The sequence below is a fragment of the Heterodontus francisci genome, chromosome 3 (genome assembly GCF_036365525.1).
Source record: "Heterodontus francisci isolate sHetFra1 chromosome 3, sHetFra1.hap1, whole genome shotgun sequence".
NCBI lineage: Eukaryota > Metazoa > Chordata > Chondrichthyes > Heterodontiformes > Heterodontidae > Heterodontus > Heterodontus francisci.
Genome location: NC_090373.1, coordinates 21,518,377 through 21,535,940, shown reverse-complemented (window position 1 = coordinate 21,535,940; position 17,564 = coordinate 21,518,377). Strand labels below are relative to the sequence as shown.

Below are 17,564 nucleotides of genomic sequence, written 5' to 3'. Positions count from 1 at the left end.
TGCAGAGATTTGCAAATTTAAAACCGTTTGGTGCTGGTTCTGCTGCGAGGGCTATGATTTTTTAAAACATGGGGAAAAAATATGGAGATTCACTTTAGTTGAGTGATTAAGATAGCTGTGAGTTAACAAATGTCCATATGTTTAGTGAGACCAATGTGTGCATCAGTATTTTTATATCGGAACCACGGCGTTAACTGATTTCTCTGGTGATTTTATGAAGCAGGTTGATTTATTTGAGTATTGAGATTTTTGCTGTTAGTTTCAGTTTTTCTAAATTTATAATTGCATTTTACATTGCATAGAATATACAGCATAGAAATAGGCCATTTGGCCCAGCAGGGCCATGTTGCTGTTTATGCTGCACATGAGCTTTCTCCCACCCTTACTTTATCTAACATTATTAACATACCTTTCTGTTCCTTTCTCCCTCATGTACTTTATATATACGAAAAGGATAAGGATTGGAAAAAACAAAATTGCATTTCCATATCATACAGTTGTTTGTCATGGATGGGGAGAGGGTTTGGGCAGTAATGAACACAGCTCCCTTGTTTGATCCCTTGCTGATGTTTTGGGTCAAAATGGGAGCTAATGGGCAAGCAGAGTTGACCTGAAATAGTGTTTTTTTTAAAATATTAATATTTGATTTTGCACCCCAGTGGACTAAACAAAGTTTAAACTCATTGAACCACACAGCACAGAAGGAGGGCATTTGGCCCACAAAGTCTGCGCTGGCTCTTTTGAAGAGGATTGTAGTTCTTTCCCCGTATCCCTGCAATTTTGTCTCCAAGTATTGTTCCATTTCCCTTTGGAAAACTATTGTTGAATTGATTCCACCACCCTAACTTCTGAATTAGAAGTTTAAAAGTTAATGCTGACATGGAGATTTCCAGTGAGTGGAGTTACACATCGCCCTTCACTTCCACACATGGGTTGTCTTCCATTGCAACAGTTAGCAGTTGCTGTAAAGTCGAAACCAAATAATATCCCAAATGTTGCTTCCCACAGTAGGGCTTTTGAGACCATGATCTTAGTGGAATGATGGAATTGAACCACCATCCTTAAGGCACCAAGAAGCTCCTAATGTTGGTTGCCATGGATGTAACTTAATTAGTTCTTTCCACAAATGAGCACATTTTGAAAGAAGTCTTGCAGTAAGGATATTTAAGAAATTGCCACAACAGCAATTCGCATCTGTATAGCACCTTTAACATAGTAAGATGCCCAAGGCGCTTCACTAGAGCGTTATCACATAAGAATTGACAGGTGTTTAATTGTTATTGATCTCTTCATTTTGGGCTCGAATATGTCTTCATTGCATATGTTTTTGAAGATAATTGTAATTGGTGTTTCACCAACTTGAACAGCAAGACATGCTCAAAATCTGTTAGTTGGTACAATCTTGCCTAGCATGCAGAGTGTTTAATACTTCTGTTTAACTAAATTCAGACACTTCTAAGTCTGATATTGACAGCAGTTCCAAATGTGTTTTGAAATTGCCCATGTCTTAAAGATACAGGCAAGTCTAAGGGAAGTACATTTTATTTTACTTCAAGCAATCTCCTTTATCACTTGTAAAAGATGATTTTCGCCTGGAATTTCCTTTTTCTTTAGAATGTTAATTCTGTTGCTGACACTAAAATCGTTGAGTAGGGTCAGACTCCCTGTTGCATCAGTTGTGATGCCTGTTACAGAAAGCAGCTTTGAGGAGTTCCATTCGAAATGGTGCAGTGAGTTATGATGATCTGGAATGCATTGTCTGCAAGGGTGGTGGAAACCGATCCAATAATTTTCAAAAGGGAATTGGACATATACTTGATCAAGGGAAATTTGAAGGGATTGGAGGGGTGGGGGAGGTGCGGGGGGGAAAGAAGAGCAATGGGCTATAAAAGGTAGTCAGGACTAAATCCTAGAAACTGACATCAAGCCAAATTGACTCTACTGTGATTCCCAGGGTCCTGCCAAAAATATCTGGATGTCTTCATGTAATCAAAGTTTACAATAGGTTATAAAACACACATGTGAATGTACAATTAAATGTATAATTGCTTCATAAATTTTATATATATATTTGACTTTTTTGAGAATTGAACAGCAAAATTATGGAACACAATATCCAGGCATCAGATAAGCAAACTGCACTCAAGTATTCTTTGTATTACAGTCCCTTCCTTTCTTTACTACACCTCCCCCGGGCTACAAGTTGAAATAACTAAAACTAGTTGTGCATTTTTCAAACCAAATATAATTTACTTGATTTGTGAAAGGTAACCATCATCTACTACAATCTGTTAAATCAATTTTATAGGTCAGCCAAAATTTTACTACTGGTACCAAAACGTGGAAAGTTGCTTCTGTTATACAAAAACTTATATCGTGCCTTTAACATAATAGAATGTCCCAAGGTGCTTCACAGGAGCATTATAAAATAATGTATGACACTGAGCCACAAAAGATGTTAGGTCAGATGACTAAAAACTTGGTCAAAGAGATACGTTTAAGGAGTGCTTTAAAGGAGGAAACGAGGTAGAGAGGTGTAGGGAAGGTATTCCAAAGTTTGGGCCGAGGGAGTTGAAGGCACGGCCACCAGTGGTGGAGCGAATAAAATCAGGGATGCACAAGAGGTCGGAATTAGAGGAGCACACATATCTTGGAGGGTTGTGGGCTGGAGGAGATTACAGAGATATGGAGGGGCGAGGCCTTGGAGGGATTTGAAAACAAGGATGAGAGTTTTAAAATCAAGATGTTTGAACAAGACATTATACAGCATTTTACTTTCGGTCTCTTTTCAGTTTGCAACTTTTAGAAAGTGCAATCAGCTGAATAACTGGGGTAATGGATTACAAGGATATTTTGGCAGAGAAACCAGAAATATTGAAGTGTGTGGATTACGGGGAGTGATATAAATTGGGCTTGTTCTCAGTGTTTGAGAGGGGATATGATTGTTGATTTTTAGGATTTTAAAGGAACTAGATAATGTCAACCATGACGAACTGTTTCACCTAAATAGTTGAGATTTTTTTTAACCATAGCTGACAACAGACTCTTGCATGAAGTGCCTAAAACAACATTGGCCAACTATTGAGGATGAGTGTGATTCAACGAAAAAACTTTGGATATGCTGGTTGCATTCTTGAGAAATATAAAATCTATAGCTGCTGGTGGTCATACTTTTATTGACTGGGTTTCTCATCATTTTTGGATCATAATGTTTCAGGTTGATAACCTTTCATTGGGACTATGAAAGATTAGACAGTTTTTAAGCAAGTGCAGAGGCAGGGATAAAAACAGATGGTGGGAGGGACCATGGAGAAGCAAGAACAGAAGGAAAAGGCCATTGAGAGGCTGGAAGGCAGGAGAGATTAAATGATAAAAGGGGTGATGATGCAAGGCAAAGGGGTGGGGGGTGTGATTTTGGGATTAAAAAAAACAAAAGATGGATCCAGAGCAGGGTAAATGGTGACAGCAGTGTCATTACCAGCACCTGTCAGAAAATGGGAGCAGTGTGTATGGTCTGAAATTATGCTCATTGTTGAGGCCAAAACGCTGTAAACATTTAGACAAATGATTTTGCATAGTAAGTGCTGATTGATTAGAATTACTGGACTGGTGCTGTGGGGGAAAGAACATTACAGGTCTAAGTCCAACTGTAAGAAAACTGCAGCCCTGCGCTGGAGCTGCTCGTCCTGTGCTATTTTACGATTATTAAGATGCAAGTAAAGCATTGTATTGCATTCATATACAGCTAAAAGGAGCTATATCAAGCATCAAAACTGCAATGAACTTTTTTTCCCAAAACATTATGGAAAAGCAGGGAACTCTAGTTGTATTTCTTAAATCGTGTCTAACTCTACAACTAGCACCTTTTCAGAAAGATAGCTACCAATGCAATCAGCTTTGGATTTGACATTTGTACACCTCTTGCAGTTAGTTGGACATATCTGAGGCTTGCACAATTTTGTATACAGTTGCATTTAAATTTATAGGTGATCTTTTCACCTCTGTTAAGCATCATGGTAAAAGAAATGCAAATGTTTTACAAACAGGGCTGGACATGAGGGTAGTGGAAATCTGGGACTCTCCCTTAAAAAGGTGCTGAAGTTGGGGGTCAATTCAAAACTTAGATTGATAAATCTTTGGTAAGTGTATGAGGCTTAATGGATCCAAGGCGGGTAGATGGGAGTTAAGATGCAGATTACCCATGACCTAATTGAATGACAACAAGCTTGAGAGGCTGAAAGGCCTGCTCTGTTTCTGTGTTCCTCCTTAAATAGTTGGTGTGTATGGCACTGAAAACATTGAACTATATTACAGATTTATTGACCCAGATTTTGTGGCCAGGGGTGAAGTGTACGCTTGTTGCTGACCTTGAAAGTCGCCCGCAAAGACCTAGAGCTCTAGGTGGTGTGGATTTTGCCTTTCCCAAGGCTGATTTCATTCTGGTGCCAAGTCAAGGGAATCCCTCGTGTTCAACAACAGTAATACCATCAAGCAGGTTAAGAGGCCAGTCACATTGATGAGTTGTCACACTCAGCAAACCAGGAAGTAAAAAGCGCTGATTATCCTTCATTTTTTTAATCATTCTACAGAGAGTGAAATAAAGAGTGGGACATACACCTAGGATTAAGATAGAAGCTGAATTATCATCAATTTTAAATTTCTTATTATTTCAAAAGTCTATGGAATTTTTTTTTATCATAATGGATAAATTTGACATTCCACAAATATAATAATTTTTCATGGCAGGGAGAGGTTTTTCAGTAATGATAATGTTCACTGTTTTAAAATTTTTTTTAGTTAAACCTCATTCAACCAGGTGTACCTTTTTCAAGGGTTTTATAAACAATATAAATAAAAATTCAAATAACCATGATTATAAAAAAAAAAGCATTTAAAAACTTGAAATTCACATAAATTCAAGTGATTTCCATTCGCAAGTTCTTCAACAATGCAAGCAGGGAATGACTTGACAGGAACTTCTGGTTTTCCATGTTTAACTGCACATGTACAGACACCTGAAGTTGTTGTCAGTTTCACAGAGTAATGACCGCAAACTCTGACAGCTCTGTCGTCATTATATGGGAATTACATGGTAATAAACCTTTTGGTTTGGTGTTCCCAGTCTGTATTTCTTCAGAAACAAAATTAAAATCCATCCGGGGAGGGTAAGAAGCCTGCTCCCAAGCTTTCTAATGCTGCTTTGTAACTGCACATCTGGAATTCTGTTGGCGGGTAGAATGTTAGTTTAGTTTAGTTTAGGGATACAGCACTGAAACAGGCCCTTCGGCCCACCGAGTCTGTGCCGACCATCAACCACCCATTTATACTAATCCTACACGAATCCCATATTCCAATAACATCCCCACCGGTCCCTATATATTTCTTTACCACCTACCTATACTAGGGGCAATTTATAATGGCCAATTAACCTATCAACCTGCAAGTCTTTTGGCTGGGGGAGGAAACCCACGCAGACACAGGGAGAACTTGCAAACTCCACACAGGCAGTACCCAGAATTGAACCCGGGTCCCTGGAACTGTGAGGCTGCAGTGCTAACCACTGCGCCACTGTGCCGCCCCAAATAGTAATTGAGCTAAGTTTGGAAACTGGGAAGCACAGAAGCTTTATTTTCCAGTGTCTGCCTTTCTATATCTGTTTTTGTATTTGTTTTAAAGTTTGGCTAATTTTGCAGACCAGTTGGTTGAACTGATTTTTCCATCTTAGTTTCTGTTCCAACAGATCCAGTTGTGCTTGTTTTTAAGTGATGCTGCGTACCCTCACACTGGAAGGTCTTTGCAGGAAAAGGAAATAGAATTGCTTGGCCTGCCAGGCCTCTGCCCGCTCTTTGAAAGAGCTGTCCAATTAGTCCCACTCCCTTTCTCTTAGCCCATGGCTCTGCAGATTTTTCCTCTTCAAGTACATATCCAATTCCCTTTTGGAAGTTACTGTTGAGTAAGGCTGGATCTCTTGTCTCTAGAAAAGAGAGGGCTGAGGGAGGACCTATTACAGGCTTTTAAGATTATGAAGGGGTTTGATGCAGATAAGATGCTGCAACTTGTGGGAAAACCAAAATTTAGCGCCATAAATATAAAATGAGAGAAAATTCTGGAAATACTTTTATTACAGATTTCCAGCATCTGCAGTATTTTGTTTTGTGGCTATAAATATAAGATAGTTATAGATAAATCCAACAACGAATTCAGGAGGAACTTCTCTCCTCAGTGTACTTAGAATGTACTTACAGGTTGATAGGTAAATTGACCATTATAAATTGCCCCTAGTATAGGTAGGGGAATTGAGGGAAGGTGGGGATATGGTAGGAATATGGGATTAATGTAGGATTAGTATAAAATGGGTGGTTGATGGTCGGCACAGACTCGGTGGGCTGAAGGGCCTGTTTCAATGCTGTATCGCTAAATAAATAAATAAATGTGGAACTCGCTACCACAAGCAGTTGAGGAAAATAACATGCAGTTAAAGGGAGGCTAGATAAACATATGAGGCAGAAAGAAATGGAAGGTTTTGCTGATAGGGTTAGATGAAGTAAGGTGGGAGGAAGCTCATGTGAAGCCTAACCAAGTCGGATCAAATGGCCTGCCTTTGTTCTGTAAAATTCTAAGCTTCCACCACCCTTTCAGACAGTGCATTCAGAACATCATAACTCGCTGTATTTAAGGAGAATCTCCTAATTTCCCCATCTTGCTCAATTTTTCAACTCTTATTTTGTGAATCAAGCCCATCCTGCAGTCTATGTGAAACAAGCAAGTGATTTTAGTTGGACTGATTTTTTTTGCATTCATAACAGCCCATCTGAGTGCTTCTATTTATTAGCTAGATCAGTGTGTCGTTGGGGCAGTAACTTGTGGCACTCCTGTGTAATTGCGTTTTCTTTGCCCTGGGCAGTCTGGGATGTGTTAAATGTTGACCTATTTGTGATTGCCAAAACAGAATCTCAACCTAAGCAATGATTTTAATTTTAATTTTAGATTTCAGCAGAGGAAAAAGAGCATGAGAAAAAGAATCTGTGTGATTCGAGTGGACTGAGCCTAATTCAAATAGATGAACTGCTGTTTTACAAGGTGAGGACAAAATCAATGCAAAGGAACTGCTTAAGACCTGTGCCTTTTGTTTAAACTGGTCAATTTTTTGCCCTTGACAAAATTTTGTATTGTGTTAACAGGCAAATTTGCACTGTTATGTTTATGAACCTTCAGGTACAAGAAGAATTTAAAAATACGTGAAATAAGATTAAATCTGAGTACTTGACTTATTTTGCTAGAATAAGGTCCAATCTTTATAGACTACATCCTTGTGATTAACGTTTGTTTGGCTGAATACAGTCTTTTTTTTTATTGAGACCTTAAATCACTGCTGAACTGATGGAATAAACTTTAAATCTGTGGGAAGGCATCTCAATCTGCAGTGTGAACATTTTAAATCATATGTTCCTACAAAGACATTCTGACATCTCAAACCTGCCCTTGAGGATTCATCGTAACGTTGGAATTAGTTTGTAGGTGCCAGAATATTTTTGAGACATAGACTGCAACCCAGCAGCTGTTATTGGCTGTTTCTGGTCAAAGCATTAGAAGTTGGGCTCTCTGGGAAAGTATTATTTTCTTACTGGTACTACATCAATGCCCAACAACACCAGGGGAATAAAAAAAAAATGAGTCGGGCTAACTGAACCAGCAAAACACCAAGACGGGAAGTTTGTTATCAATTTTCAGTAATTCTGGAGTGACTCTTATGTAAATGACGCCATGTAAATAATGATGCACCAGTCATTTTTCTTAGTTCACTTCTCAGTTTTCCCCATGCATTTCATGAGTAAGAGCAAGGGTAGGGAAGAGAGGGAACAAGCAGATCCTTTCTCTTAACCAAGGTACAATTATCTCTCACAAAGCAGTAGCACAAATGCAAAATACTGTGCATGCTGGAAATCTGAAATAAAAACAGAAAATGCTGGAAATACTCAGGTCTGGCAGCATCCGTGGAGAGAGAAACGGAATTAACGTTTCAGATCTGTGACCTTTCATCAGAACAAAACAGTGTTGCCAGACTTGGCTTTTAGCATCTCTCTAGATCGAGCGTGGCTGCTGTTTATAGGTTGGCCACTTTCAGCTGAAAGATGCTCTTTGGCTGTCTGGACTTGGGATTTCTGCACAAAAGTTGTGACAGACCCTAACTTAGTAATACAATTCACTAGGAAGTATCACAGTCATGGCCTAAGCATGCTCTTTGTTCTCCGATTATTAATGCAGACTATTGGACAAGAAGACAATTCAGGGTACAGCAAGAAACAGTGAATTGCAATCAGGCCAGTAATCAGACCAGTGTGATACTACCAATTCTAATAGTCTACAGACGTACCATGTGATCACCATATTTTGTCCTCTTCCTCCACTGTGAATGCAGCTACTAAGTACTCATTTGACAAAGTCTGCTGTTCATTACAGCCTTCAATGGGCCCACATGCCCCCTTACCATACTCAAATATCTTTTTTTTTACTGTTAACTTGGAGATCTCTTGCAAGTTACTGTTCATATTCCTTTCTGCATCTCATTAATTTCTAAAAATCCCTTTATTTTTATAGCCTTAATAGTCCACTGGATTCCCACTTTTCCTTGCAATTGTGTAAGACTTTTCACTTAGCTTAGTACAGTCTGTTACCTTGTTTGTTGACCACTGTTGCTTAACTTGACAATTGGAGCTTTTGCCTTTGAAGAGGTACGCTTTTTTACTATAATAAAAACAGAAAATGCTGGAAATACTCAGCAGATCTGGCAGAATCTGTGGAGAGAGAAGCAGAGTTAATGTTTTAGGTCAGTGACCTTTCATCAGAACTAGCTAAGGTTAGAAATGTAATAGGTTTTAAGCAAATAAAGTGGGGGTGGGGGTAAAAGAGAACAAAAGGGGAAGGTGTGTGATAGGACAGAGGGCAGGAGAGATTAACTGACAAGGAGATCATGGGGCAAAGGAAAAGAGTGTGTGCAAATGGTGTGGTGAAAGACAAAGCATTAGTGCAGAGGGAATGTGAATGACAGAATAATGAGCAGACCTAGCTAAAAGCACAAGCATGAAAAAAGCAGTAGGCAGGAACAGGGTAAAAAACAAAAAAAAGAATAAAATAAAAATAAAAAAAGAGGCCAGTCATGCTCTGAAATTATTGAATTCAGTGTTCAGTCTGGTGGGCTGTAGCGTGCCTAATTGGAAAATGAGATGCTGTTCCTTGAGCTTGCGTTGATGTTCACTGGAACACTGCAGCAGGCCCAGGACAGAGATGTGGGCATGAGAGCATGGGAGTGTGTTGAAACGGCAAGCGACGGGAGGCTCCGGGCATATTTTCGGACTAATGCGGGGGTGTTCCGCAAAGTGGTCACCCAATCTGCACTGGTCTCCTCTACGCTGGCCAGACCGCATTGTGAGCAGCGAATACAGTATACTAAATTGAAAGAAGTGCGAGTAAATCGCTGCTTCGCCTGAAAGGAGTATTTGGGGCTTTGGATAGTGAGGAGAGAGGAGGTAAAAGGGAAGGTATTACACCTCCTGTGATTGCAGTGGAAGGTACTGTGGGAAGGGGACGAGGTGTCGGGGGTAATGGAGGAGTGGAGCAGGGTGTTGCGGATGTAACAATCCCTTTGGAATGCTGACAGGAGGGGAGGGGAAGATGCATTTGGTGGAGGCATCAAGCTGGAGGTAGTGGAAATGGCGGAGGATGATCCTTTGGTTGTGTAGGATGGTGGGGTGGAAAGTGAGGACAAGGGGAATCCTGTCGTGGTTCTGAGAGGGAGGGGAATAGGTGAGGGCAGAAGTGCAGGGAATGGGCCTGACACGGTTGAAGGCCCTGCCAACCACAGTGGGGAGAAATGGCACCAATACAGTTATCAATGTACCGGAAAAAGAGTTGGTGGAGGGGGCCTGAGTGTAACTGGAACAAGGAATGTTCTACGTATCCCACAGAAAGACAGGCATAACTCGTACCCATGTGGGTACCCATAGCAACACCTTTTATTTGAAGGAAGTGAGTGGAGTTGAAGTTGTTAAATGTGAGAACAAGTTCAGCCAGGCTGAGGAGGGTGGTGGTGGATGGGGACTGGTTGGGCCTCTGTTTGAGGAAGAAGCGGAGCCCTCAGACCGTCCTGATGGGGGATGGCAGTGTAGAGAGATTGGACGTCTATAGTGAAGAGGAGGTGGTTAGGGCCAGGAAACTGGAAATTGTCAAATGACGTAGGGCGTCAGAAGAGACTGGACCAGGGGACTAACGATAGAGTCAAGATAGGAAGAAATAAGTTCAGTGGGGCAGGAACAGGCTGAAACGATGGGTCGACCAGGACAGTTTGTGGATTTTAGGAAGGAGGTAAGTGTTGGCTGTCTGGGCTTGCCAGACTATGATGTTGAAAGCTGTGGCAGGAAGATCTCCAGAGGAGATGAGGTCAGTGACAGTCCTGTGGACAGTAGCTTGATGTTCGGTGGTGGGGAGGTAGGCAGAAGTGTCTGAGAGTTGACGCTCAGCCTCTGCAAGGTAGAGGTCGGTATGCCAGACAACAACAGCACCACCATTATCAACGGGTTTGATCACAATGTCGAGGTTAGACCTGAGAGAACGGAGTGCAGCAAGTTCGGAGGGAGACAAGTTAGAGCGAGTGAGGGGAGTGGAGAAATTAAGACGGCCGATGTTTCGCCAACAGTTCTCGATGAAAAGATCAAGGGCAGGTAAGAGGCCAGAAGGAGGCCTCAAGGTGGAGGGAGAATGCTGGAGGTGGGTGAATGGGTCTGCTGGTCGGGGGGGGGGGGGGGAGAGCTCCTGGTCAAAGAAGTGAGTCCGAAGGCGAGGGAAGAAGAGCTCAATGTCATGCTGAGTGTGAAATTCATTGAGGTGGGGGCATAATTCAGATGCTTTTTTTTTACTATTTTTGTGTTCACAAAATCTCTCAGCACAGAAGGAGGCTATTTGGCCCATCATGTCTGTGTCAACTCTTTGAAAGAGTAATTTGACTCCACTATTCTTTGCCCATAGCCCTGCAATTTCTCATTTCCAAGTATTTAATTCCCTTCTGGAAATTTAATATAGAATCTGTTTCCACCACCCTTTCAGGGATTTAAATTTTTTGATTAAAATTTTTAACTTAATTTTGAGATACAGCACTGAAACAGGCCCTTCGGCCCACCGAGTCTGTGCCGACCATTAACCACCCATTTATACTAATCCTACACTAATCCCATATTCCTACCACATCCTCACCTGTCCCTATATTCCCCTACCACCTATCTATACTAGAGGCAATTTATAATGGCCAATTTACCTATCAACCTGCAAGTCTTTTGGCTGTGGGAGGAAACCGGAGCACCCGGAGGAAACCCACGCAGACACAGGGAGAACTTGCAAACTCCACACAGGCAGTACCCAGAATTGAACCCGGGTCGCTGGAGCTGTGAGGCTGCGGTGCTAACCACTGCGCCACTGTGCTGCATTCCAGATCATCATAACTTGCTGTGTTAAAAAAAAATTATTCTTTATATCCTGGATTTTTTGTTAATTATCTTGTATGTTCTCTGGTTTCTGACCCTCCTGCCAGTGGAAGCAGTTTCTCCCTACCAACTATCTCATGACTCCTCATAATTTTGTACACCTCTACTAAATCTTCCCTTAACCACCTTCCCTATGAGGAGAACAATCCCAGATTCTCCAACTCTATATTACTACCGTCCCTCATTCCCAGTACCTTTCTGATAAATCTCTTCTGCATGTGCTCCAAGGCTTTGACATCCTTGTACCAAATGCTGCTTTGAATTCTTTCCACTGTTTTTCTTTAGGTTCAACCACTGTTCAGACCCAGGCGGGAGGAGTGGACTGTCTTTCTCCAGTTCCACTTCTCCACGGGTCACAACATATATTTAAATGTTTACTCAGTTACTGATACCGTCAATGATATACTCTACTCTTTATTCCAGAATAAAATACACCAACCAGGTTTCATTAATAAACAACAAAATTATCAGTTTATTATAAAAAAAGACTTATCCAATAAAGATGCAAAGCATTAAGATACAGTTTGAAATATGAATGTAAATAGATATTCCCCTCTAGATACCGAACACATGCTCACACGCACACTGGTTAAAATAAAAAGTGACTCCTGACAATGCAGAGCATGGGTGGACCGATCGTACAAGTCATCAGTGCGTGCGAACATTAGCCAGCTTGCCAGTATGAATGCGTGTGCTGACATTACCAGGCAATGACATTGTCACCCCTCAATAGCCACGATCCCCGGCTCCATTCCCCCAACAGTCCCCCGCTCCCTCCTGCCATCCCCGCTTCAGTCGCCACTTTCAATTTCTAGCTCCACCTCGCCTCACAGCTGCCCCTCTCAGCTACTCGCTTCCGCCCTTGCCCTTTCTCCTTCGGCCGATTGCTTCCCGCTGCGCACCCGACGAAGTGGTGGGGGGCGGGGACCAACCCACCGAAGTGGCAAGGCAGGGAGCCAGTGGGCGAGGGGTGCCTGGGCGACGTGGGAGTGAGTGGCCAAGAGGGAAGCGGAGTGGCCGGGGGTATAGGGAAGCGGGGAGCAAGCAGCTGAAGTGGCAAGGCGAAGAGCAAGTGGCAGAGGGGGGTAAAGTGGTGAGAGTGGGAGTGGCTGAAAGAAGGCAGCGGCGAGGTGTAGAGCGAGTGGCGACCAAACGGGCATGGAAGGGAGTGGCGAAGAGAAGTGCAATGGTAGGAGGGAGTGGGGTACTGTTGGGGGTGGGATGGAGGCAGCGATTGCAGCCAATGAGGGGATTTGCATTTGGTGACAAATTGAACAGTACCATCTTCATTACTGGCAGCTGCCTGAAACATCGCAGACTGTGGCGTTTCAGTGGGTGAGGCTGCATGGGCCAGTACTGCACCACCTAGTGGCTGCGTTGTCAGCAAACGCCGCCTAAAATAAAGAAGTTTTCTCTAGAAATTCACTTTACAAAAAGACGAAAAAAAAAAATACTTTAGCCAACGGGCTTGTTCATTTTTGAAGGAAACCGAGAAAATATGGAAGGATATCGGTTGTCCTTTTGTCTGGCGTCCAGGTCCTCTCAGATGGGCCATTGGGATCTTTTCAGAAGTAGTTTGCTCTGGAGATGTTGAGAATTATTTTGATAGACTTTCCAGGAGAAATGCAGCATCAGGGGTTTGAACCATCTCACTGGATTCGCAGGGCTCATTAAAGAGGTGGAGAAAAGATGAACAGGTCTTCTCAATTAGCAGGCTGACCCCCAACTGCCTTCAAAACAGTCCACACCCCAACAGCAAGTCAAAACCTCCTGACCACCATAAATCTTGACGTCATTTCTCTGTAAACAACTGCTCTGGCTACCAAGATTCCTGCTGCTTATTTAGCTTAAGGCATGTGACATCCACTGAAGGTTATTTTTAAACACAAAGCTCACTTCACAGTCTTCCCAGTGACCCTTATGTAAAAAAAAAAATTGTATCTATGGAATCTTTTCAGTTTTCTAAATGAGCCAATGTCCATAATCGTTGACACAAGTCATCAAAACATTGTAAGAACGAAGCACCTTCATCACACCACTGACAGTTCATCATAGTTTATTGTGGTCAACATGTATTTCTCATCATTTAGATGTTTGCCTTATTTCAGTTCAGAGTCTTGGTTTGTGACTCTTCTCCTTCTTGAACCACATATCAAATTGTCACATTATAGTCACTATTTGCAAGATGATTGCTTAGTCAGAGTATTAACTAGTTGTTGCTCATCACTAAATATTGTATGACCATGTCACTTCGATGTAAAACACGATGTTGATCATTGTTTGGAGAGGAAGGATATATTGGCCTTGCAGGGTGTATAGCACCGATTCACCTAAATAATACTTGAGCTTCAGGGCTCAAAAGGACAAAATTGAGGACAGGTTACAAAAACTTGGTTTGTATTCCCTTGGGTATAAAAGATTAAGGTGGTAATCTAATTAAGGTGTTTAATATGATCAAAGGAGTTGATCGGATGGATAGATTTCCTCTGGTAGGGGAAGTCTAAAACGAGGAAGCACAATCTTCCAACTAGAGTTAGGCTGTTCAGGGGTGAAATCAGGAAGCACTTTTTTATACACCGAGGGTAGTGTAATTGTGGAGTTCTTTGTTCCAAAAGGCTGTGGATGCTGGATCAATTGAAATTGAGACCGATCGATAGAGTTTTATTAGTTATGGATGTCAAGGGATATAGATCAAAGGCAAATAAATGGAGTTGAGGTACAGATCAGCCATAATCTAATTTAATATATCGAACAGACTCGAGGGGCTGAATGGTCTATTCCTGATCCGATGTACCATGCCCTGCAGTGCTCTGCAGGCTGTAACAAAGAAAACTAATTGGCTCCTGTACCATTATTGACAAAGCAGCACCAAATTGGAACACAACAGTTAAACTTCACTCTGCCACAACAATTAGCCTTGAATTGCCAGATGAACCTATTGAAAGCACTTTCCTAGAAACACACCTTGTGGCATAAAGCATGTTTACACTTATCTCTATCTTAGTAGCAAACAGCTTTCCCTAATGTAGCCCCTTTAAGCCCCTTAAGAAAGGGCTATCAAAATGCTATTGCAGTGTGAGGTATAATACTTCAGTTATTGAACCCTCTGGCTTACTTTAACTAATATCATGAGACATCTGCTGTTGCAGGAGCTCAACCTTTGAACAGAGGAGGCTGAGGAGTGACTTAATTGAGGTGTACAAAATTATGAGAGGCCTAGATAGAGTAGACAGGAAGACCTGTTTCCCCTAGTGGAGAGGTCAATTACCAGGGGGCACAGATTTAAGATGATTGGTGGAAGGATTAGAGGGGACGTGAGGAAAAAGTTTTTCACCCAAAGGGTGGTAGGTGTCTGGAATTCACTGCCAGGAACGGTGGTGGAGGCAGAAACCCACAATTCTTTTAAAAGGTACCTGGACATGAACCTGAAGTGCTGGAAGGTGGGATTACATTGGGCGGCTAGTTTCTATTTTTCTTCTTCTCAGCTGGCAGGGACATGACGGGCTGAATGTCCTCCTTCTGTCCTGTAATTTTTCTATGGTTCTAACCATTGCGGAAGAAGGTGAGTCCGACATTTGCCAATAAAAATTAACAAGGTGGTAATTTTCAATTTGTTTAAATTGAAGTAATTTGAAATCCAAACTTAATCAGATCAATTCACCATCCCTGTTTCCCAGAGTCCACCACACTGAAAGCCAAGGCCAGTGATTGTTCAATTAATTCAAGAATCTCGAACCTTTGTATTTTTACAGTTATAATGCACTGCAGCCGATTTTAGCAGCTGCTTTTAATTTAACTTAGCAAATAGTGTTAGTTTTTCTATGTGATAAATGGTACTGTTTAGTCAGGGTCGCTTAAGGTATACAATTAGGATTTGGAATGATTACTGTTGTTTCAAGGAGCCCATCACTTGTGATGTGGGTATCTGCAAAGTATGGAGTTCACTTGAACTCGCTTTAAGCCTAATTTTATGAAAGAGTAACTGTTGTGTGCAGTTGATTTTTTTTTTTTTGCATATTTTTAACTTTCTTCTTCGTCTCCATTAGGTTGCTTTTACTGATGCTGTTGAGCTGGTCAGAGGTCGGAAGGTCTTTCTTAGAAACGGTTTTGCATACATACCTCACCCGGAGATTGTGATTACAGTCCTAAATGAATTTCGACAGAGGCTTTCCAAGTCTTTGGCAGTAAGTATTTTTTTAATGATTGAGTCAATGATTCTCGTTGATTCAGCTTCTGAAGTAAGCATGCCATCATGGAAGTGAGGGGAATGATGGTGTGCTTCAGTTGCAGAGGAAGAACTTGTGTCTGTATAAAACAGCTCATCACGTCTTTCGATTGCTCATTCAAGTAGAATGAATTATATTGTACGTTTACTGTTATGTGGGAAAAATATCTGGTCTAGCATCGGTGTTTCATACTGATGGCTGTGGGATGCAGGGTTATACCACAGCTGAGAGTTGCACTCCTGCTGCTATCTGCAACCGTGAGAGAATTCTGTCCTTAAATGCCTGGTGAGTATTTAATGTCCTGAGGTTACAACCAGGAGCATCTGATTTCTCAAACTATTAGGGAAAAAAAACTTGTCAGCTTTTTATAAACATTAGCTGTCCAGCAGACTCCGAGTATTTTTTAAATATGACATGGCACTGCAGTTATACTCCACCTTAAGTGGTCTGTGTTGCAAAAAAGTAAAAGTACAATTGCCTCCACAAAAACAATACTGTGGATGCTGGGAATCTGAAATAATAACTGGAAAAGCTGGGAACACTCAGCCGGTCAGGGTGCATCTGTGGAGAGAGAAACATTTCAGGTTAATGACAGCTACCTTCCCACTTGTATTCTCGAAGAGTAGTTGTGCAAGCCAAGTGAACGTTTCATTCTGTGCTTCAGTTTTCTTTTCTCTTGGCAGCCGTCTTGCTTACAAGTGCTTCCCACCCAGTGAAGTTCTTGTGACATATATGGTTTCACTAAGATCACCTCTCATTCTTCTAAATTCCAATGATTGTAGCCCAACTTGCTCAATCTTAACTCATAAGACAATCCCTTTATCTCAGGAATCAACCGAGTGAACCTTAGTTGAACTACCTCCAACGCAAGCATATACCTCTCTAAAAGGAAACAAAACTCTACATACTACTATTCTTGCAGTCTCAGTAACACCCTGTATAGTTAGAGCAAGACATCCCTACTTTTATACTCCATCCCCCTTGCAATAAAGGCTAACATTCCGTTTGCCTTCCTAATTACTTGTTGTACCTGCATGAAAGCTAAATAGTTCGAGTTTAAAAATACTGCATTTATTATTTTAATTCTTTGCAAGTATTTCCAAACAAGTTCTTATTGATTGCTCTTTTGTTAATTTAGTTTTGTTTGGAGCTGATAATGTTTCATTTATATCCTTCAATGAGAAGTTGTTGTTTCTCTGCAAGTCCAATGGTTTGTTTCTATATTGCCTTCTTACACTACTGCTTTCACTGGCCAGCCTGTTGCAGACCATGATTGGGGTGGGTGGGGGGACATTCTGGGAGTTATTGAAATGTTGGAAACTGCTGTGAAAGGAATTACTGTTCACATGTGCGTGCTCTAATAGTGAGGCCTTGGACTCCAAAAGGCAGAGAATAGATTAAGAATTGTGATTGATCCTTAGACAGTGCTACTTGCTAAAAACCATCTTTGTCTTGTGAGCCATTACAGGTGTTGTCATTATTCAGAATTGTAATCAAAAATTTAGGAGGTTTTTGGTGTTGGGCTTATTGGTTCCTTTTAAAGATCTCATTTTAAGAACATAAGAAGTAGGAGCAGGAGTCGGCCATTCGGCCCATTGAGCCATTTGATAAGCATGACAGATCTGATCTTTGCCTCAAGTCCACTTTCCTGTCTGCCCCCATATCCCTCGACTCCCTTGTAGATCAAAAATCTGTCGAACTCAGCCTTGAATACATTCAATGACGCAGCCTCCATTGCTATCTGGGGAAGAGAATTCCAAAGATAAACAACTCTCTGAAACAAGAAATTCCTCCTCATCTCTGT

General features: G+C 41.5%; 1 protein-coding gene across 1 annotated transcript in view; it reads left to right on the top strand.

The window, feature by feature from the left end:
- Positions 1–17,564, top strand: part of prim2 (DNA primase subunit 2) — a 231,333-nt gene that overhangs the window by 34,390 nt on the left and 179,379 nt on the right. Inside the window, exons 5-6 of the mRNA XM_068028345.1 lie at positions 6,988–7,080; positions 15,581–15,718. Coding sequence (XP_067884446.1) covers positions 6,988–7,080; positions 15,581–15,718 — 231 coding nt within the window. The remainder of the gene's footprint in view (positions 1–6,987; positions 7,081–15,580; positions 15,719–17,564) is intronic.